Raw genomic sequence first — 22,715 nt, 5'->3', positions numbered from 1 at the left:
TGCAATGTTATGGGGGTTAATGAGGGCTAAACATGTTATACCACCTCAGCACATGGGTCCCAAGTGATGGAGCCGAGTGGTCTGTACACGCAGATAGGCACCCAGTATAACAAGTTAGAACTCTTCACTGAAGAAAAACATACAGAGATAAAACATACACCACCATCAGGTAATGCAGCTTAGAACAGAGAGGAACACAGAGTGAATATAGGAAATTACAATACCATAGAGATCTTCACCACATTTTACAGACAGTGACATCTTGTGGTTGCTTCACTATACTGCAGTTTACAGTAATCCTGTTGATACTATCAAAGGCCATGAAGGTCAAATGTTGGAGGGGTAAGGGGGAGGGTGAGTCATAAAAGTTTTGTGGGGGTGGGTCATGATCTGTAGTTAAGGCCTTGTTGCTACACAATGCATTACAAACGCCAATCTTTATTTTTTCCTAAAAGCACAGAAAATTGCCAAAGTAAATGATGCAGAGAGAAACGAAGGAATCAAAAGCCGCTCTATGGCTCATGAAAAATATCCCTCAGATGTCATTCTTGGTTTGGTACATCCAGGTGCTTTCCTGGTAGTTTATGTGACTTCCTGTAACCTACACGAGACACAACAAGACGTACTGCATGACAAGGCTGGAGAGCGGTTGTCACAATATAATCCCAGCAATGATGATAATGTCATTTCATCTAGCCTGTATGCAAAACATCCAGGAGAAAGCTGTGCCTCAGAAATTGGATTACCATTGCAAATCCGACATCTGCTTTCTTCAGGGCTGGGCCGTCATTGGTGCCATCTCCAGTCACTGCCACCACTTGACGCTGTTCACCGATTGTGCTGTCAATTATCCCTAAAAATAAACAAGAGTCATTGGAGGGGTTGAGGCTCGGGTCGATTTTACAGGAAATTAACTGAATTTTGTTTTTGTGAGAAAACAGGAAACCATTTTGTCACATGAAACTTTTCACCTGTTGCGCTCATTCCTTCTTCCCAAAAGCAATAACTACCTGCTTTGTGTCATACACTAATCAAATACCTATACTACTCTGTAGTTTATTGTATGACCACAGGATGGCTCCACTTTGATATGTAGTCTCAGAGTATTTCCGCAATGTGCCACGTATGTACGCAATAAGAATGTACAGATAATACGCATGGAATGCGGTAATGTATACTCATACCACCGCCGCATGTCGCTAAGTATTGACGTAATAAGTAGGTGTAAGTAATATGTGTGGAACACAGATATATATCTTTGTAGCTGTGAGGAAACAGTGGCGGCGATTGGTAGGGCAGCCAGGAGAGGAAATGAGGCGCCTAGGCTTGCGTGTATGGCGAGAGTGCCTTGACTGCATACAGGTGAGAGTCATCTGGGATCAGTGTCTGATTGGCTAAGCGTTTATTGAGGAGGTGTGCCTTGGGGTATATATGTGATCTAGGTGTGGAGAGGGGTCATATTGTCTTGAAAAAGCCCTAATCGAGGAGTGAAACGATCGTCGACCTGCCTCCACACCTCTCTATGCTGTACATTGTGCCTTCATGAAACAAATATATTTTTTTTTATATCATGACAGGATCTTAAGGAAGATTCCTATTAAAGATGTGGAAGTTGTAATCACATTAGCGTGTTGCTCCTGGAAATCTTCTCTTCTTGAATACAATCCTATACTAAATTGTGCTTAAAATGTCCTAAAAGTAGGTTTAATCACTAAGGCACTGTAAGTGCACCATTGTTTGAAGATAGAAGCCTATCATTCCCATTGCTTACTTCAAAGCCGGTTCTTGACTGGCCTGTATCCCTAGTGTTTGCTAATAATGATCGTGGAAGGGATAATAAGCAGTGCAGAGGAACAACTTACAACCACAGAGGAGAGTGGGAACACCTTAGAGGCAGTGGGAATATTTTTGAAGAATTTTTTTCAAACAAGGATGAAAACACACTGCAACTGCATATTAACAATATACAGTATATTGTGCATACTAGGGTGGCATGCTGGTATCTTAAAGACTATAAAGTCTAAAATAAACATGGCATGTACTGTATCGTGTTCTTCTAAAAAATGATAATGACTATACCAATGCTTTTTTTTTTAACCCTCGGAGTCCCGTATTCACCGCCTTAGACCTGCCCCCTTGCAGATGAGTGCAATGGCACTCTCTGTATGGGTGATGCAGTGTGCCAAGGAAGCACTCACAGCACATATCTGTAAAGAAGTGGGTCTATGCGCATACAGGGCTCAGAGGGTGAGTTAGAAAAAAAATGGTAAAAAAAAGTCCTTTGTTTTTAGGAAGAAAAAAACAAAGTTTTGTAAAAGTAATACCTTATAATAGATAGCTGATAAAGTGAAATTATGCAAACTTTCAGTCCCTTTCTTCAGACATATTTTCAGGTAACTTTTAACCACTTGAGGACCACAGTGTTAAACCCCCCCAAAGACCAGGCTTTTTTCTTAAAAAGGGCCACTGCAGCTTTAAGGCCTCGCTGCAGGGCCACACAACACAGCCCACAAGTGATTCCTGCCTTTTCTCCCCACCAACAGAGCTCTCTGTTGGGGGGTCTGATCGCTTCCCAGATATTTATTTTTTGAAATAAATATTTATGTAATTATTTTTCTAATACATTTTATTATTTATTTATTTATTTTACAAAAGCCTCCCTCTACCCAGCTAGCCAATCACGGCGATCGGCTGTCATAGGCTTCAGCCTATGAGAGCCGATCGCTCTCCTGTGTGACACGGCTGTCCTCAGTACAGCGCTGCCGTAGATCACAGCGCTGTACTATGTTTATAGACGGCAGCAGGGGCGGCGCCAGGGGGGTGCAAGGGGGTGCTCGAGCACCCCCTAGAATTGTCCAAGCACCCCCAAAGCACCCCCTGGAGTGAACTGACTTCAGGCGTCTAAAAGACGCCAAGTCAGTTCACACAGCGGCAGCACGGAGCAGCAGGCAGGGCTACGGTAAGATGGCCGCCCGGAGCCCTGCTCTACAGACTTTGGGCGGCCATTTTCCCGTAGCCCTGCTCTCTGCATACAGGCAGGAAGTCTCGTCGTGACGTCGGGAAGGAAGAGGATCGTGGGCGCGCGGGCGCTGCGCGCCACAAGGAGGTCGGGTCAGGAGGTCGGGAAAGAAGGTCTTCGGCTGTAGGTGAGTAAATGGGTTTTTCTTTTCTTTTTCAGGTGGTGCTTATTGGGGTCATATCTGCTACGGATTGTGCATATTGGGGTCATATCTGCTACGGATTGTGCATATTGGGGTCATATCTGCTACGGATTGTGCATATTGGGGTCATATCTGCTACGGATTGTGCATATTGGGGTCATATCTGCTACGGATTGTGCATATTGGGGTCATATCTGCTACGGATTGTGCATATTGGGGTCATATCTGCTACGGATTGTGCATATTGGGGTCATATCTGCTACGGATTGTGCATATTGGGGTCATATCTGCTACGGGTTGTGCATATTGGGGTCATATCTGCTACGGATTGTGCATATTGGGGTCATTTCTGCTACGGATTGTGCATATTGGGGTCATTTCTGCTACGGATTGTGCATATTGGGGTCATTTCTGCTACCGATTGTGCATATTGGGGTCATTTCTGCTACCGATTGTGCATATTGGGGTCATATCTGCTACCGATTGTGCATATTGGGGTCATATCTGCTACCGATTGTGCATATTGGGGTCATATCTGCTACCGATTGTGCATATTGGGGCCATATCTGCTACCGATTGTGCATATTGGGGCCATATCTGCTACCGATTGTGCATATTGGGGCCATATCTGCTACCGATTGTGCATATTGGGGCCATATCTGCTACCGATTGTGCATATTGGGGCCATATCTGCTACCGATTGTGCATATTGGGGCCATATCTGCTACCGATTGTGCATATTAGGGCCATATCTGCTACCGATTGTGCATATTGGGGCCATATCTGCTACCGATTGTGCATATTGGGGCCATATCTGCTACCGATTGTGCATATTGGGGCCATATCTGCTACCGATTGTGCATATTGGGGCCATATCTGCTACCGATTGTGCATATTGGGGCCATATCTGCTACCGATTGTGCATATTGGGGCCATATCTGCTACCGATTGTGCATATTGGGGCCATATCTGCTACCGATTGTGCATATTGGGGTCATTGGACGTGTTTTTTGTTAAAATCTGCTCACATTACGTGTATTTTCTTGAGAAAACCTGCACAATTATGTGAATTTTCTGGGGAAAGGGTCACCAAAACTTGGGCCCTCTGTCTTTGCGTTGCACTTTTAAAGGGAACCCGAGGTGAGAATAATATTGAGGCTGCCATATTTATCTCCTTTTAAGTAATACCAGCTGCCTGGCTGCTGTGTTGGTCCTCTGCCTCTAATTCTTTCAACCATAGACCCTGAACAAGCATGCAGCAGGTCAGGGGTTTCTGACAATATTGTCAGAAGTGACAAGATTAGCTGCATGCTTGTTTCTGGTGTAATTCAGTTCACTACTACAGCCAAATAGATCAGCAGGGCTGCCAGGCAACTAGAATTGTTTAAAAGGAAATAAATATGGCAACCACCATATCACTCTCACCCTGGGTTCACTTTAAATTAGTTAGCCCCGCCCTCATCCGGTCATGACCATGCCCATTTTTCGCCGCTAGCCACACCCATTTTTCGCTGCGGCGCGCTCTGCGCGCCGCAGGTCTTCAGCTCCCCCAGAAATTGGTCCAGCACCTGCATAGCACCCCCTAAAAAAATTTCCTGGAGCCGCCACTGGACGGCAGTTAGGCCATCTAACAGTCTCCGAGCGGCTGGGAGACTAAAGGCATTCGTGTGCGCGGTCTCCTGCTACACAGGCCGCCAATCAGCGAACTTCCTTGTATTTCCTGGATGCTGCGTGACATAGTCGGCAAAAAGTTAACAGACTCAGAGAGATATTCACTAAGCTTTATCAAACACTTTACCGAACGTTTGATAATTTACTTCATGGGTAAAATCTAATTTTGAATTCACTAAGGTGTTATATATTTATTGAATGTTTTATTGATAAAACATTCAATAAATCTGTAACACCTTGGTGAATTCAAAATTAGATTTTACCCATGAAGTAAATTATCAAATGTTCGGTAAAGTGTTTGATAAAGCTTAGTGAATTGAGGCCTCAGAGAGATATTCACTGAACCTCCCCTCCAGGCTTATTGACAACCCCCCGAAGACAAAAAAAGGTGCAAGATCCGCAGCCATATCTACTTCACTGACAGGATATCAATACCAGGTTCACAACAGGAAAACAGAGTACAAAGCACCTTTTGCTGTGATTCCACTAATCTGGCATATATGATCATGTGTGCAAAATGCCCCACAGGAATTTACGTGGTAGAAACTGGACAAACTCTGTGTAAATGTATGAATGCAAACAGGTGCACTATTATCAATACCAAATCTGATCTCCCAGTCCCTACACACTTTCGTTCCCACAGACACAGCTTGAATGATCTTCGGGTTACTGCCCTGAAGGGTGGCTTTAAAGAGACTCTGAAGTGAGTTTAAATCAATGTTTTTAACTTTTATTTATGTTAAGCACTATAGCTAGTGCCAAAAACGCCACATCCCCGCGGCAAAACTAGGGGTTTATACCCCCCTAATCACAGGGCAAAAAATCCATGACTTTCTTGGTTGAGGATTTTGCTGCCCAGGGAGGCAGAGCTTTGAGCTGCAGCTCTGCCTCCATTTGCGTCAAACCACAGCCGATCTCCGCCTCTCCCCCGCCCCTCTCAGTGAAGGAATATTGAGAGGGGCGGGGGAGAGGCGGCGATCAGCAGGGATTGATGCGACGAGAGGCAGAGCTACAGCACTAAGCTCTGCCTCAATCAGGAAGTGCTCCTCGCAATTAGCCCAGGGTATTTGGGGGGTATAAACCCCTCGTTTTGCCGCAGGGATGCGGCGTTTTAGCACTAGCTATGGTGCTTAACATAAATAAAAGTTATAAACATGCATTTTAACTTGCTTTAGTCTCTCTTTAAACCGCAGAAAGAAGGACTAATAATAGAAACAACATGTATACATTGGTTCAAAACTGTTGATAAAAGATATAATGTAAGTGTGAACAAGGATAGCAATTTTCTATGTTGCTGCTTTTCGGCCTAAGCAGATATTGCATCCATTATGTCATACCACCCAACTTTTTGACATGACAAAAAGGGACACTGTAAAGCACACCCCTGTCACACCCCTAATCACGCTACTACACTAATTCTTTCTATCAAAATAAGAAATATATCAATTTAAATTATGTACATAAAGTTTAGAGTCAATGAAAGAAGTTTTTCAGTAGAAAAAATTCATATATTTACATAGACCCATACATCAGTCCTGAAAGAGGGACAAATGAAAAAGAAAGTGGGACATAGGGATTTGGTTTCCAAAGAGGGACTGTCCCTCCCAAAAAAGGGACAGTGGTGAGCGATGATTATGTTAACTTGGAACATGGAAATTACAATCACCATTCCAGTCTATTTGTGGTTGAGCAAACAAAGGGTCTTATCCATCTGTCATAAATAAGCAAACATCCCTTCATGACTACCTTTTTATTTTATTTATTGATTTATTGTATTTATAGCACCAATATATTACGCAGTGCTGGAAACCTTTTGGTTGTTCTGTCATAATTAAGACATAGGAATGTCATTATTTATGTATGCAAAACAGTCTATGTATCTTCTTTTGATGTGAGATGTATATAAGCTGTGTTTTCTGAGTATGTAGAAGGCTTATCAGCCGAAAGCTTACTCTTTTTTCTTTTCAGTTAGCCAATAAATGGTAGTATCCTGATTCAAAACTTGCTTTTACTGATGGCTAGCACAGCACAATACTTTAACAGGAAATGTGACTGTGCTGTAGTATCTAATTATAGCCAGCAGGTGGCAGTGTTTCCCAACAATAGCAAAGAAATAAACCATGTATCCACTTCTTACTTTGAATTCAGATGCATTTTCACTTGGATGATTTTACATAGCTTAAAGGGGAACTGAAGAGAGAGGTATATGGAGGCTGCCATGTGTATTTCCTTTCAAGCAATACCAGTTGCCTTGCAGCCCTGCTGATCCTCTGCCTCTAATACTATTAGCCATAGCCCCTGAACAAGCATGCAGCAAATCAGGTGTTTCTTTAAAGTCAGATCTGACAAGACTAGCTGCATGCTTGTTTCTGGTGTTATTCAGATACTACTGCAGAGAAATAGACCAGCAGGGCTTCCAGGCAACTGGTATTGATTAAAAGGAAATAAATATGGCAGCCTCCGTATACCTCTTTCTTCAGTTCCCCTTTAATTCAACTGGTTCGGGACCACAATAGGTGGAATCTATCCCACATCTGTGTCTCTCTAGTTCTGATGCGGTGTAGATTCTAAGCCACAGCCTTCCAAGATCCCGCAAACTCAGTTGTCATGTTACAGCCGAGCGTCCTCCTTCTGGTAAGGAGCCATTTCACTGGCGCCTTACCAGGTGGTCACTGTGAGCCAATCACAGTGATCTCAGAACTTCCGCATTAAAACAAGGCTCTGGTCCTTCAGGGGTCAGAGCCTTGTGGTCCGAAATGGGTAAATACACATTCTTCCATCAGTACCTTTTACCAGGGTGTGTTTATCAGTGGGTGAAGATCGGGCAAGGACTCGCAACTTGGGCCAGATTTTATCCAGACGTTCCTGTTCTATCTGAGAAAAGCAAAACACGTGTAAAAACAGAGCACAAAAAAATACAATAAAATGTTATGATGATACAGTTTAGAAATATAAGGACAATCACACTTAACATCACAATCCTTACTTGAGACAGATTTATATCCATTTATTAGAACCTGATTTGAAATTAATTATGCATAAGACTAAGGGTTGTGTATAAAAAAAAAAAGTACTTTATGCAAAAAAAAAAAAAAAAATGAAAACAACCTGGTGCACTAGTTTATAGATCCTCTAAAGGTGGCCACACATGATACAATAAAATGTTTGGATTTTACAAAAAAATCGGAAGTTTTTTTTTTATTCGAGCAAGAATCGGATTTCCCATTCGATAAAAGTCTATTGGGGTGCTGGATTTTTCTGATCAACTTTTTATAAAAATTGAATGGTGTGTGGTAGATGGTCAATTTCCTTATATATAATTCCAAGCAATTTTCTCAGCGTTTTCAATAATTTTTTATTCAAAAAATGGGTAAAAACTGACCACACGAAATTATTACAAATAAAGGCTGGAAAGATCTCACTTTGCATGCAATGAACCTATTCCATATACTGTATATTAGTTTCACCTTTTAAGTTTAAACTACTTGAGGACCGTGGGCTTTCACCCCCCTAGTGACCAGGCTATTTTTTCACTTTAGGGCCTCGTTGCAGAGCCGTAAAACTCAGCACACAAGTGACCCCACCCCCTTTTCTGCCCACCAATAGAGCTTTCTGTTGGTGGGCTTTTAACCCTGCCAGCATGTTTATTTATTTTTATAGAAATATTGAATTGTAGTTTTTTTAAATAAATATAGCTTTTTTTTCCTACCCGCCCCTAAGTCCCTCCCTCCCCCCACCAGCCAATCACAGCGATCGGCTGTCATAGGCATCAGCCTATGACAGCCGATCGCTCCTGACACTCTCAGGGGGACAGCCGTGTCACACGGCTGTCCCCAGTACAGCTCTGCCGTGGATCACAGCACTTTACACAGTAAATCGAAGGCGAAATAGACGATCTAACTGATGACCGAGCAGATTGCATCAGCGCGCAATCTCCTGCAAAACCCTACCCCAGGACTTGACATTAGGTGGTCCTGGGTAAGTCACCGTGTTCACGCCCATCAGCGTGACGTGGTCGTTGAGAAGTTTATGACTGAAATAAACTGACTTTTGCACAGATTTTTAATAGCAGCATGAAATCTATTGGAAATCTGTTCGCACTGCCTGCCCATTTCACAGTGCCCCCCCCCCACCATGCAGTCAGCAAATCACCTGTCCCCCACTTGTCTTCTATTCACTGCCAGGCTCTCCTTCCTGTCTCCTGTCTTCCAGGAGCCTGTGTCACGTGATAAATACTGTACTAGAGATCAAACGCTGCAGGCACAGTTGCACATACCCTACGTGACCATAAGAGGCCTCTAGTCTTTGACTCCTAGCATTTGAGATGTGACACAGGCACCCGGGAAAGAAGAGACAGGAAAGTGAGAGAAGATATGCTGCGGACAGGTGAGTGTAAGCTCTGCTGCTGCGTCCGTCGTCACAAACTCGAAAGCCACTAGTAACACGATCCTAACTTGCCAACGATCAAATGAAATCTTCCATCTGCTGCAATCAACTTAATCATTTGCTGCATTGATTTCTAGCAGATTTGAGCAAATGATCAAATCGGACAGATATCAATGCAAAAGGTCAGTTTAGACTTACCTGGTAAAGATGTTTCTAAACATCTCAGTGTACGGCAGGAAAAGGAGAGACTCCAGGCTCCTCCTCCAAGGGAAACACAATTGACAAGTAGTTTAAAAGGACCCCACCCCCTGCTACCCTCAGTATATGGACAAGAATTCCGGCCAACGAGACACCCACACGTGACCCAGACTTCCGTCTACACCTCAATCCACACAAAAAGAGTGCAAATATCAGGAAGAAAGGATAGAAGGCAGCATAGAGGGAGGGATGTAGTATGCCGTACACTGAGATGTTTAGAAACATCTTTACCAGGTAAGTCTAAACTGACCTTTCTCTAACCATCTCAGTGTACGGCAGGAAAAGGAGAGACAGGCAAGTAACCCCCTACTCACCAGAGGGAGGGACTGCTGCCTGAAGCACCTTTCGACCAAGATGTTGGTCCTGACTGGAGAAGAGTCCTATCTATAATGCATATCTGGACCGATCTGTCTTTGGTTCTCCAAAAAGGCTTATCCCTTCAATTCTCTGTATATGGAAGATTGAAAATAATGCGAACCTGAAGGCTAAGGCCCGGTTCACATTAGCGGTGGCCGTCCGGAATCGCCGTGCCGGAGCCGGACCGCTTTCAGAACGAACGGAACGGACGCACGGCATGGCAATGAAAGCCTATGCGTCCGTTCACATGCGTCCGTTCTGCCGGACCGGAGCCGGACCGGATCCGGGCCGGATCCGGACTCCGGCGTCCGTTCCAACATGCGCTATTTTTTGGTCCGGCTCCTCCGGCAGCCGTATCCGGAGCGGAGCCGGACTGCACCATCCGGCCAATACAAAGCAATGAGAGCCGGAGAGCGCACAACACACTGGCTACAAAAACCGGACGTTCTACCCCACTTCCTATGCATTTTGGATGGGGACCACATGGGCCCAGCGAAGAGTGGGGCAGCAGCGATTTCATGCTGGAGCTCTTTTTGCCAGCAACATGTCTGATATGTCTGAAGGAGGCGAACAACAGAGAGAATTCCCAGGTTTACGAGTAAAAAATGCCTGGATCCATGGTCCCAACTGCAGTCTCTGTATCCACGGATGGTCTCCACACGTCCACCTGTCTCCAACAATGACCCCAGACCCTTCTGCTGACCTCCCAGACCCCAGGTAATTAAAAGGATGTTATCTCCTTAAGAAACCGGATCCGGACCGCAACCGTGTTCACACCGCACGGAAACCGGATGCAAACGGACCGGATCCGGATAGGAACCGTACGGATCAGGTCCGGTCCGGATACGGTGCGGTCCGGACATCCGGTGCGGTTTTTACTAAACCGCAAGTGTGAACGGGGCCTAACGGGCCTCTGCGCGTGAACGCCAGGCTAAGCAGCCTCTGCGCGTGAACGCCAGGCCAAGCAGCCTCTGCGCGTGAACGCCAGGCCAAGCAGCCTCTGCGCGTGAACGCCAGGCCAAGCAGCCTCTGCGCGTGAACGCCAGGCCAAGCAGCCTCTGCGCGTGAACGCCAGGCCAAGCAGCCTCTGCGCGTGAACGCCAGGCCAAGCAGCCTCTGCGCGTGAACGCCAGGCCAAGCAGCCTCTGCGCGTGAACGCCAGGCCAAGCAGCCTCTGCGCGTGAACGCCAGGCCAAGCAGCCTCTGCGCGTGAACGCAAGGCCAAGCAGCCTCTTCGAGTGAACGCAAGGCCAAGCAGCCTCTGCGAGTGAACGCAAGGCCAAGCAGCCTCTGCGAGTGAACGCAAGGCCAAGCAGCCTCTGCGAGTGAACGCAAGGCCAAGCAGCCTCTGCGAGTGAACGCAAGGCCAAGCAGCCTCTGCGAGTGAACGCAAGGCCAAGCAGCCTCTGCGAGTGAACGCAAGGCCAAGCAGCCTCTGCGAATGAACGCAAGGCCAAGCAGCCTCTGCGAATGAACGCAGCCTCTGCGAATGAACGCAAGGCCAAGCAGCCTCTGCGAATGAACGCAAGGCCAAGCAGCCTCTGCGAATGAACGCAAGGCCAAGCAGCCTCTGCGAATGAACGCAAGGCCAAGCAGCCTCTGCGAATGAACGCAAGGCCAAGCAGCCTCTGCGAATGAACGCAAGGCCAAGCAGCCTCTGCGAATGAACGCAAGGCCAAGCAGCCTCTGCGAATGAACGCAAGGCCAAGCAGCCTCTGCGAATGAACGCTAGGCCAAGCAGCCTCTGCGAATGAACGCAAGGCCAAGCAGCCTCTGCGAATGAACGCAAGGCCAAACAGCCTCTGCGAATGAACGCAAGGCCAACAAGCCTATGCGAATGAACGCAAGGCCAACAAGCCTACGCGAATGAACGCAAGGCCAACAAGCCTATGCGAATGAACGCAAGGCCAACAAGCCTATGCGAATGAACGCAAGGCCAACAAGCCTATGCGAATGAACGCAAGGCTAACAAGCCTATGCGAATGAACGCAAGGCTAACAAGCCTATGCGAATGAACGCAAGGCTATCAAGCCTATGCGAATGAACGCAAAGCTATCAAGCCTTTGCAAATGAAAGCAAAGCTATCAAGCCTCTGCAAATGAAAGCAAAGCTATCAAGCCTCTGCAAATGAAAGCAAAGCTATCAAGCCTCTGCAAATGAAAGCAAAGCTATCAAGCCTCTGCAAATGAAAGCAAAGCTATCAAGCCTCTGTAAATAAAAACAAAGCTATCAAGCCTTTGCAAATGAAAGCAAAGCTATCAAGCCTCTGCAAATGAAAGCAAAGCTATCAAGCCTCTGCAAATGAAAGCAAAGCTATCAAGCCTCTGCAAATGAAAGCAAAGCTATCAAGCCTCTGCAAATGAAAGCAAAGCTATCAAGCCTCTGCAAATGAAAGCAAAGCTATCAAGCCTCTGCAAATGAAAGCAAAGCTATCAAGCCTCTGTAAATAAAAACAAAGCTATCAAGCCTCTGCAAATGAAAGCAAAGCTATCAAGCCTCTGCAAATGAAAGCAAAGCTATCAAGCCTTTGTAAATGAAAGCAAAGCTATCAAGCCTTTGCAAATGAAAGCAAAGCTATCAAGCCTTTGCAAATGAAAGCAAAGCTATCAAGCCTTTGCAAATGAAAGCAAAGCTATCAAGCCTTTGCAAATGACAAAGCTATCAAGCCTTTGCAAATGACAAAGCTATCAAGCCTTTGCAAATGACAAAGCTATCAAGCCTTTGCAAATGACAAAGCTATCAAGCCTTTGCAAATGGCAAAGCTATCAAGCCTTTGCAAATGACAAAGCTATCAAGCCTTTGCAAATGACAAAGCTATCAAGCCTTTGTCTTTGCAAATGAAAGCAAAGCTATCAAGCATATGCAAATAAAAGCAAAGCTATCAAGCATATGCAAATAAAAGCAAAGCTATCAAGCATATGCAAATAAATGCTAATGAATGCAATGAAAGCAAGGCTGACAATCTTCTGTAAATTGAAGCAACCTTATCATGCATATGTAAATAAAAGCAAAGCTGACCAGTATATGCAAATAAATGCAGGGCTTAACAAGCCTCTGCAAAAGAAATCAAGTCTTGCAAGCTTATGCAAAATGAAAGCAAGGCTAACAAGCATCTGCAAATAAAATAAAGGTTAACAAGCCTCAGAAAATAAATGCAGGGCTAACCAGTCTAAGCAAATTTTAATGTGCACACAAATGCAAATCAGGGGACCACCTGAAATTATTCAGAAATGTGTTGGGTGAAAGTTTCTATACCCCTAATTCTGCCCATTAACTTTATTCCTGTGCAGGCTTGACCAGCTAATTTGTTATAATCCCGGGGCAGCCTATTGTTGCAATGGCAACATTCCACCTTCATCCAGTCCTGCATCTATTGCTTGCTTGTTTGGACACCGGAGAAGAAATAGCACAAAACATACAAGGGAAACCACTCTAATCTGAGCCATGTGAATGCATTTCCCCAGCAAATAAATTGTCAGTCCCCACAGCTAGCATGTAACAATTCTATGCAAATGCTAGACCTGAAAATTACTTCTGGAAACTCGCAGGAATAGGATCAGGGGTAAGAGCTTTTTAGCAATCGCTGAGCCCTATCTGGAGAAAAGAGAAACTTAGGGATTCTAATCTTTGTACTGTCCACCTTAGATTCTCCCCCCAAGCAAATACATGGTAAACGCTACATCACCGTGTTGTCTGCCGACAGAGGATCCGCCATGACTTGTAACAGCAACCGCTCAGCCGGCGTCTCTGTCTCCTCCATTATACTGGAGTGATCCGAAAGTACCACATCCTTAAGCTTCTGCTGTGATCACTTCCTACGGCTGCTGGAGGACGGCATTGTCCATACACAAAAATCTTGGCGCCCTCTCATCCTAGCCGTCTCCCCCTTGTCAGATGCCACTGTGCACCCGCGTGCACTCACCGCTCAAACTGCCCACCTGGCCGAGCTTAGTGAGATCATCAGCGACCCTTCAGGCTACCGAAGGGGGGAGATTCCCAGTGTCATAACACACGCAGACATGATGACCACCTGGGAACAGAAGCACTATGTCTAACTATTGCAGGCAGGATAAACTTCCCAACGCCTGATCACAGGCCAGGATGGGATCTTATCCCAAACAAACTGCTCTGCATAGCTACACAAAGTCGCAAAATAGAAAAATAAACTACAGCTGTCAACTATGTGTCCTCGGCAGGCCGGAAACACAAGATACTGAGGGTAGCAGGCGGTGGGGTCCTTTTAAACTACTTGTCAATTGTGTTTCCCTTGGAGGAGGAGCCTGGAGTCTCTCCTTTTCCTGCCGTACACTGCGATGGTTAGAGAAATATGGTTTAGATACAGAGATGATACCAAAATATATAAACCTGTCATACAACACAAACGGGCACAGGTGGCAGTAAAGCAAGAGGAGTGACATGGCAGAAGACAAACCTCTCCTTTCTCGTTCCTGATTCGCCGGTTGAATTCTTTTCCCTCTATGCACAGGAAGTCCTCCCCAGGCTGGATGATGCCACATTTGGCTGCGATGGCTCGCGCTGTGTTTATGTTGTCACCTGTCACCATGCGGACCGTTATCCCTGCCCGCTGACACTTCCGGATAGCCTCTGGCACCTGTGCGGCCAAATAAAAACTTCTTAGAATTATTATAGAAAAACGAGACTATTTAAATAGAGCCTGTAAGTGTAAGATAACAAAGCATCATGAAAACAGCAGTGCCGCCAGAGTGCATAGCCGCCACAAGAGTAACAATAGCCTCCGTGATTGCAGGGGGCTCGGGAGCTCCTACTCCTCCTCTCACCCAGATGCAGAGTATGCAGGGGGCGTTACCCTTCACCGAGCATTCGATCACATGACTCGCTTTGGTCATGTGACAGGGAGCTGGTGAATGCCAGCAGAGAGATTGTGCTGTGATGCACGGATGAGACCCACAGCACTGGAAGTAGGTAATATTGTCCTCACTACCTGTTCCAGCGCTGCGGGTCTGCTCCGTGCATTACATCAGCGCTCTCTCTGCTGCTCTTCACCGAGCCCTCGATCACATGACTCACATCGGTCATGTGACAGGGAGCTGGTGAATGGCAGCAGATAGAGTGTGCTGTGATGCACGGAGATCATCCACAGCTCTGGAAGCAGGTAATATTACTTTCGCTACCTGTTCCAACGCTGCGAGTCTCCTCTGTGCATCACATCACCACTCTCTCTGCTGTCCTTCGCCGAGCCCTCGATCACATGACTCGCATCGGTCATGTGACAAGGAGCTGGTGAATGGCAGCAGAGAGAGTGTGCTGTGATGCACGGAGATCATCCACAGCTCTGGAAGCAGGTAATATTGCCCTCGCTACCTGTTCCAGCGCTGCGGGTCTCCTCTGTGCATCACATCACCACTCTCTCTGCTGTCCTTCGCCGAGCCCTCGATCACATGACTTGCATCGGTCATGTGACAGGAAGCTGGTGAATGGCAGCAGATAGAGTGTGCTGTGATGCACGGAGGAGACCCACAGCACTGGAAGCAGGTAATATTACACTCGCTACCTGTTCCAGCGCTGCAGGTCTCCTCCATGCATCACAGCACACTCTCTCTGCTGCCATTAAGAGATGATCGTAATCAGCTGATTACGATTATGCAAAATTACGCATACACTTTCACAATTACGCCAATGTGTAATTACAAAATGTTAATTCAATTGATTTTGTATAATCATTCGTAATGACACGTGATTTTGTGCTGACTTTGGCGGTGAATACCAAAGCCTCCATACATCCTATTGCTACTAAAATTGCTACTTATGTTAAGCAGAGTAATGGGTACAAGTCAACAAAACATTTTTCAAAAAGACTTTGTAGTTTTTGAGAAAATCAGTTTTAAAAATGCAAAGAAAAATGTTTTTTAAACTCAGGAAAAAAACATTTTTCTTTGCATTTTTAGACATCGATTATCTCAAAAACTACCAGGGTTTTTTGAACTAGACTACAAGGTCCTTTTTTAACTTGTACCCACTATTCTCTTTGACATATGTAGCAATTTCGGTAGCAATAGCATATATGGGGGCTGTGCTATTTACTGCCAAAGTCAGCACGAAATTACGCTTAAATGCACGCGTAATTATGAATGCTTACAATTACATACAAAATTAATGACACTTTCCCCCCAAATTTTTGCATTACGATGCATAATTGCAAATAACGATGCGTAATTATGCATAGGCGTAATTTCTGCTCATCATTAGTGCCATTCACTGGCTCCCTATCACATGACCAATGCCAGTCATGTTATTGGGAGCTTGGCAAATAGCAGCAGAAAGTGCTGCTGCTGTGATGCACGGAGATCCATGGCGCTGGAAGCAGGTAAATATAATGCTCTCTGTGCTACTCTGCATAGTGGGAGGGGGTGACGTGGATGTTTGGTTATTGACTGCCTGGTCCCTTGAGTGGGAGACTATAGACCTAGGGGGCCCCATGCATTCTTGTTCTGCAAATGAACCCTATACATGGAGGTTTTCCCCTGATAGCCAATGTACAGTCTTCCTCGCTGCAACTCCCATCACGTGGCCTGCACAAGGATGAGAATTTTTGTGCACAAGGAGGAGGACTGTAGAGCAGCCACAGTGAAGACAGAGGAGGGAGGACATGCTGATGCCACTGGAACAAAGTAATGTATGACGCTGCTTTCCACATTGCCACACGACCAGGCCCCTTAGCTGGCGGGGTTGCAGGGCCTATTGGCTGGATAGTGTAATGGTTAAGGGCTCTGCCTCTGACACAGGAGACCTGGGTTCGAACCTCGGCTCTGCCACATTCAGTAAGCCAGCACCTATTCAGTAGGAGACCTTGGGCAAGACTCCCTAACACTGCTACTGCCTAGTGGCTGCAGCTCTGGCTCTTTGACTCTTTGAGTCCGCCAGGAGAAAAGCGCAATATAAATGTTCTGTGTTTGTTTGTTTGTATTGTTACGGCCGCCAGAGAGATACATAGAGGGTGCACTTCTCTTGTGCAGACTGGCCGGGACTGAAGGAAGTTATGGGACCCGGTACCGGAGATGCAAGCAGCGGAGAACGGCAGCGTGGGAGCGATCTGTGCCCATGGGGCTGGAGGAAGCCCCAGGTATGAATAAATCTTTTATTATTTTTTTAATCTCTGGTACACTTTAAACTGAAGATACTTCTTAACGTTTATATTTTCTGCATACAGATTTCTCCGGTAGTTAGTTACTGCATGAAAACCACTGATAAGGATTGTTTTTTCCAAAGCAAGTCTGGCAGAAGACTCTCCTGGGACAGAAAACCGCTGACTGACTGAAGTAGCTCTGAGAAGAGTGATATGATCAGCTTAGTAAGCATTTAAAAATCAGTTAACCCTGGTACACACTTTCATTTACGATTGGCCAATCACTGACCAATTTTACCACCTCCATGTAGTATGAGGATCAACACAGAGAATACTATGAGCAGATTGTGTAGGTAAACCCTCAAACTACATGGAGATGGTAGTAAAACAGGTCAGTGATTGGCCAATAATAATTGAAAGTGTGTACCAGGCTTTAGTCATTTGTAAAAATGACACCGTGACAGGTTACATATCCATGGATTTCTGAGCCCTGACTTCTGAGATAAACATTCTCACCTCCGGCCTGACAGGGTCTTCTATTCCCACCACAGCAATACAAGTCAGGTCCCCCACAATCTCGTTCTCTTTCTCCCAGTCTGGCTCTGGTACACCTTGGAAGTCTCGGTAGCCGATGCAGATGGTACGCAGCCCATCACAGGCCATGGGCTCAATAATCTTCTTCACCATTTCCTCCCGATCGCGAGGTCGGAAAGCGCGCAGCTCACCGGTGCCAGTTAGCATGTTTGAACACCTGATGGAAGAAGTAAACAAGTTAATGCCAACATAGTACAAAAACAACATGCCAACATTCCCAGCACAGCAGTGACAACAACTGCAGACAATACTGGGATGTACTCGTACTAAGGTCTGCCTTGCATGGTGGTGGGTTCATCACCTCTGGAACTGTGGGCGATTCAGGGTTCCTGGTAGTATGGTGCCTGAACAGCATCATAAATCATCCACGTACATCTCAATGGGCTGCAACCACGATAGTCATCAGTTTGAACTGGATTATTAGTAGCAGTAAAGAGACAAGTTGTATAAAGAGGGGCACCATTAGAGGAGTGGAAGGGGAGTTGAAGGTAGCTAGCAGCTGAGTTGAAAACTGAAGCGTAGGGATGGTCGATCCACTGGGCAAATGGGTTTGCAAACCCCAAGTCTTCAAATGCTTGATATGAAGTTTACCATTTGCCCACTTAAACATAGCACGACATTCATCCCATTCCGCGCCTTGATCCCATACTGAGACCTCACCCATACCAAGTATAGCCTAAACAACCTCTGTGCAGGGTATCCCCTTATTGGAAACAAGAAGGGTTAGAGGTTCAGGCCCTCAAGCCATGGGGGACATCTCCTTCCTATAGTTACACCTCAGCACATTTCAGCCCATACCATAAGTAGATAGCCATTCTTAACCTGAAGAGCCAGTATTTTGCTAGTACTTGTACACAGAGCCGCAAACTCTGCAGTGCGTTGCGGCATGATCCATGCCTACAGCAAGGATTATGCAGCAATGCAAGTCGATGGCGATGTGGTATGTGTGAAAGCGCTATCGCAGTTGCGGTGCGTCAAGCAGGGTGACAAAACTTTAGTGACATACATCCTGTCCAGCAGGGAGCACGTCACTGAGCGGGGGTGGAGCTATGCATATTACCCTGTTGGCGCAGTCTCTTGCAGGGTAATGTGCAAGGGGAAATGGCGAGGTGTGATCATCCTGCGGCAGGGTCTCCTGCTGTAGGACAATTGCACCGCTCCATTTGTGAAAGGAGCCTTAATGTTCCCTAGTTTAAGCTGTGCCTTTAGGCTGGTTTCACACCAAGTCGTTGCGTTTTAGGGGACATTAAGGTCGCATAACGTGCCCCTAACGCAACGCCTGGTGCTCTCTGCTGTGGACGTCAGAGTGAGCCGCGTTGTGCAGCTCACTCTGGCGTCCGTGATGCCGTGATGCGTACTCTTGGACGCATGCGGCCAGAGACGGATCAAGACCAAGTTGCGCCTGGGGCAAGGTCAGATTTTGGCGCCTAAAGGTCAGGTTTTGGCGCCTAAACTGCCATTCATTTTGCCGCCTTTTTAAAAGATTCAACAAACTGCGCCTGGGGCAAGATACCCGCTTGCCCCCGCCTAGATCCGTCCCTGCATGCGGCATCACGTGGTCCCGCCCGGCCAATCGCCGCACAGAGCGGCCACTCCAGGAAGTAAACACTGCACGTCACTGAGTGCAGTGAATATTAATTAGCCATGTGCCTGGCCGCTCTCCGCTCCTCCCCAACGTTACTGAGCATGTGCAAACAGTCTAACGCTCTGCCGCTTATAAAGTACTGCACGCAGTACGTTGTCTTAGGGCGCAGCGTTACTAAGTAACGCAACGTGGGCACTGTGAACAGCCCATTGATTTTTCATTGCTGTGCGGTGGGGTGCGTTACAGGCTGCTCTAACGTGCGCCTGTAACGTCCCACTGTGAAACCAGCCTTAAGGTGCAACCAGAATACACATACCTCCCAACTTTTCCTTTCTATCCTGGTTCATTTTCCTTCATATAAACATTTGAATATAAGAAATATATGCATTTAAAGGACGAGAATAACGTTTATTCTCTATTAGTTTAGTCTATTTAGTCTATTAAGCACATTTTTCATTAGAAAAATACATATATTTACATAGATCTTTACATCAGTCCTGAAAGAGGGACAAATAAGGAAAAAAGAGGGACAGAGGGACATGGCGCCCAAAGGGGGACTGTCCCTCCAAAAGAGGGACAGTTGGGAGCTATGAATACAAGTGATAATGGCAGCTCCCGTATTTCTGTTATTGAAACAGTAATGAACCCTGAATGTCTGCAGTATGCAAGAAAGAGCAACATAAACAATTCTGATGTCACAGCATAATCAATGGCTACTGGTTGTGGAGCTCATCATCTGCTGTGAGCTATCACCGCCTAATCCCAGGCTATAGTAATGCCTTTTATTGCCTGATCTGCTTCCGATCTCAGAAGCTTTCCCCCACTAGCACAGAACGTTGCCGGCAATATGGAGTTCCTTTGCCCCAGCGTAGCACATTGCAGACGTCCAGCCTCCCCACTGTCTTTAATTAAGCCTTCTCCGCGGTTTGCAGGGCTCGAAAATAAAACCATCCGGGCATACGCCAAAGCACTAGAAGAAAATTGAAGTTTGTTTTCCACGGAGCGGATGCGAGTAACATATGGCATGTGCCTATGATGCGTTAATCCACTGGCAGCACTTTGATTCCCTACCGTCCAATCTGTGAAGCTGAGGAAACTTTAATTCTCCTTGCCAGATACCGCAATGTATAATATATCCCAATCTTCACTTGGAAAGACCTACAGGCTTATAAAACAGAAGGCCGCAGGGATCTATATATGCTAATGTTATAACAGAAAAAAAAATCTGGGTGTTTAAAATGTAACTCCAGTCACAGAAATGGGATGCTTTGAATATGACCAAAATAAATCCAATTGCCTATTATTTCAAGCGCCAGTATTTTTCTTACAGGCAGCAGAAGGTAATATTATGTAGTCATTTTCCCTTTTCCAAAATGGGACACCCATAATGCATCACTCTGGGGTAGTGGAGAGTTATTTACAGTTATAATCATTGGTTTTTGGCTCCATATGGAAACACTTACATGCCAGGTTGCTACTATATTTGCACACTTACAGCCCTTAATTACAAAGAATTATTAAAGTAGACCTGCACAATAACACAGAAGGAAAACAGCAAGAAACACACCTTGTATGTATTTAGAAAGTTTAGCCTAATTCTCCCTCATCTGTGACTAATCACAAGTGTAATTTGATCTCTTAGCTGTGTCGGCTGCCTTTGCAGAGCAGCTAATTTGTAAACACAGGATGTTAACCCTATGTGTGCTTCCATGAAACCAGGTAAAGCAGACAAACTGCCAAACGATTGCAGGATATGTATCAGCTGTAACAAAGAAATGTTTTTCTTTATAGTTTATTATGCTGTTGCATATCTTTTAACCTAACGTACATCTAGCAGTCTCAGGTTATTTTCACCCTATTAACCATTTAAGCCCTCAGTGTTTTTTCACCTTATGCATCCAAGCAATTTTCACCTCCCATTTATTCGCTAATAACTTTATCACTAATTATCACAATAAATTGATCTATATCTTATTTTTTCCGCCACCAATTAGGTTTTTTTTTGGGTGGTACATTTTGCTAAGAATTATTTTTTCTAAATGCATTTTAAAAGGAAAACATGGAAAGAATTCATTATTTCTCAGTTTTCGGCCATTACCACACATTTTGTTTGTCCGTTTGTCTCGGTTATTACACCATTTAAATTCTGTCACTATCACAATGTATAGCGTCAATATTTTATTTGGAAATAAAGGTGCATTTTTTCAGTTTTGCGTCCATCAGTATTTACAAGTAAATAAGTTTACACCCTTAGGTAACTTTTTTTTTTTCTTTAGTTAAAAATTTTATTTGGTTATTTTTTGGGTGTGGGGGGTTAAACAGTTAATTTTAAATGTAATTTATTGTTTTTTATGTGACAAAAATGTATGTACATGTAGTTTTACTATTTGTCCACAAGATGGCCAGTCATTTTTTTTTTATTCTCGCTTACAGGAAGTATAAGGAGGGGCGGTTTTTTCTTTTTTTTTGCTCAGAAAGACAGCGGCTCCTGATAAGAAGCTGTCAGTCTTTTTACCGGGGACTTAGATCAATGAATGAGAACTATGTTTCCCATTGATTGTTCTCCGGGCTAACGGGGGGCAACACAGGAGCGTGCAACAGCAGCCGCATGGACGTGATTGTCAATGGTTAATGTAAGGAACTGATTTTTTTTTAATTCTTTATGGTCCCAGAGTGCACCTCAAAGAATCTGGAGACAGAGCCTTCTGTCATGCTGCCCCTACTCTTTGGAACTCCCTGCCACACCCAGTAAAAACAGCACCACCCCTGGAGCTATTCAAATCCAGACTGAAAAGCCACCTGTTTAGCCTGGCATTTCCGAACTTATAAAATTCTTCCTCTATACCACGATGGTCTGAGCCATGCTTATGCGCTTTGAGTAAAGAAAAGCGCATTACAAATGTTATTTGTTGATGTTGTTGTTGTTGGTCAGCTGGTATAGTTAGAATAAGCTAAAAATATCCGTTTTTTTAAGAACTGGGCTGAAAGAAGCCTAGTTTTTGACAAAATGACCACAAATTACAGCATTACTTTCTTAAAGAGACACTGAAGCGAAAAAAAAATATGATATAGTGAATTGGTTGTGTACTATGAATAATTACTAGAAGATTAGCAGCAAAGAAAATATTCTCATACTTTTATTTTCAGGTATATAGTGTTTTTTCTAACATTGCATCATTCTATAATATGTGCAGATTACACAACACTCAGCATTCAAAATGAGTCTTTCAGAGCAGTCTGTGAAGTGATGACCTCTCCTCTAGCAGAGGAAAAGTAAATAGTCCAGGAACAGTTGAGATAATAAAAGTCAGATAACAGCCCTCTCCACGACTAACTTAGTCGGAGAGCTTAATGGCTTGTTTGCATAGAGATAACAACTGGAGTTTCTCAACTCTTCCTGTACTGGAAACAATTACACTGATGTATCTGATCTTAATGTTTTATTTCTTAGCTGTGCTACACATACAAATCATAATATCATCATTTTTTTTTCGCTTCAGTGTCTCTTTAGCCCATAATTGCAAGTGATCACTTTGTCCAAAATTGAACATATATTATAGTTATTGTAATGAGTTTCAGAAAACAACTTGCAGGAACT

The 22,715-nt window shown here is 44.9% G+C and overlaps 1 protein-coding gene across 14 annotated transcripts in view; it reads right to left on the bottom strand.

The window, feature by feature from the left end:
• ATP2B3 (ATPase plasma membrane Ca2+ transporting 3) overlaps positions 1 to 22,715 on the bottom strand; it is a 495,057-nt gene that overhangs the window by 66,733 nt on the left and 405,609 nt on the right. For all 14 annotated transcript variants that reach the window (XM_068248338.1, XM_068248335.1, XM_068248345.1 and 11 more), the window contains 4 exons: positions 17,455 to 17,689; positions 14,266 to 14,445; positions 7,619 to 7,706; positions 747 to 853 (listed from right to left, as the gene is read on the bottom strand). In XM_068248338.1, coding sequence (XP_068104439.1) covers positions 747 to 853; positions 7,619 to 7,706; positions 14,266 to 14,445; positions 17,455 to 17,689 — 610 coding nt within the window. The remainder of the gene's footprint in view (positions 1 to 746; positions 854 to 7,618; positions 7,707 to 14,265; positions 14,446 to 17,454; positions 17,690 to 22,715) is intronic.

The sequence above is a fragment of the Hyperolius riggenbachi genome, chromosome 8 (genome assembly GCF_040937935.1).
Source record: "Hyperolius riggenbachi isolate aHypRig1 chromosome 8, aHypRig1.pri, whole genome shotgun sequence".
In the NCBI taxonomy this organism is placed as follows: Eukaryota; Metazoa; Chordata; class Amphibia; order Anura; family Hyperoliidae; genus Hyperolius; species Hyperolius riggenbachi.
This window is presented reverse-complemented; position numbering and strand designations above follow the sequence as displayed.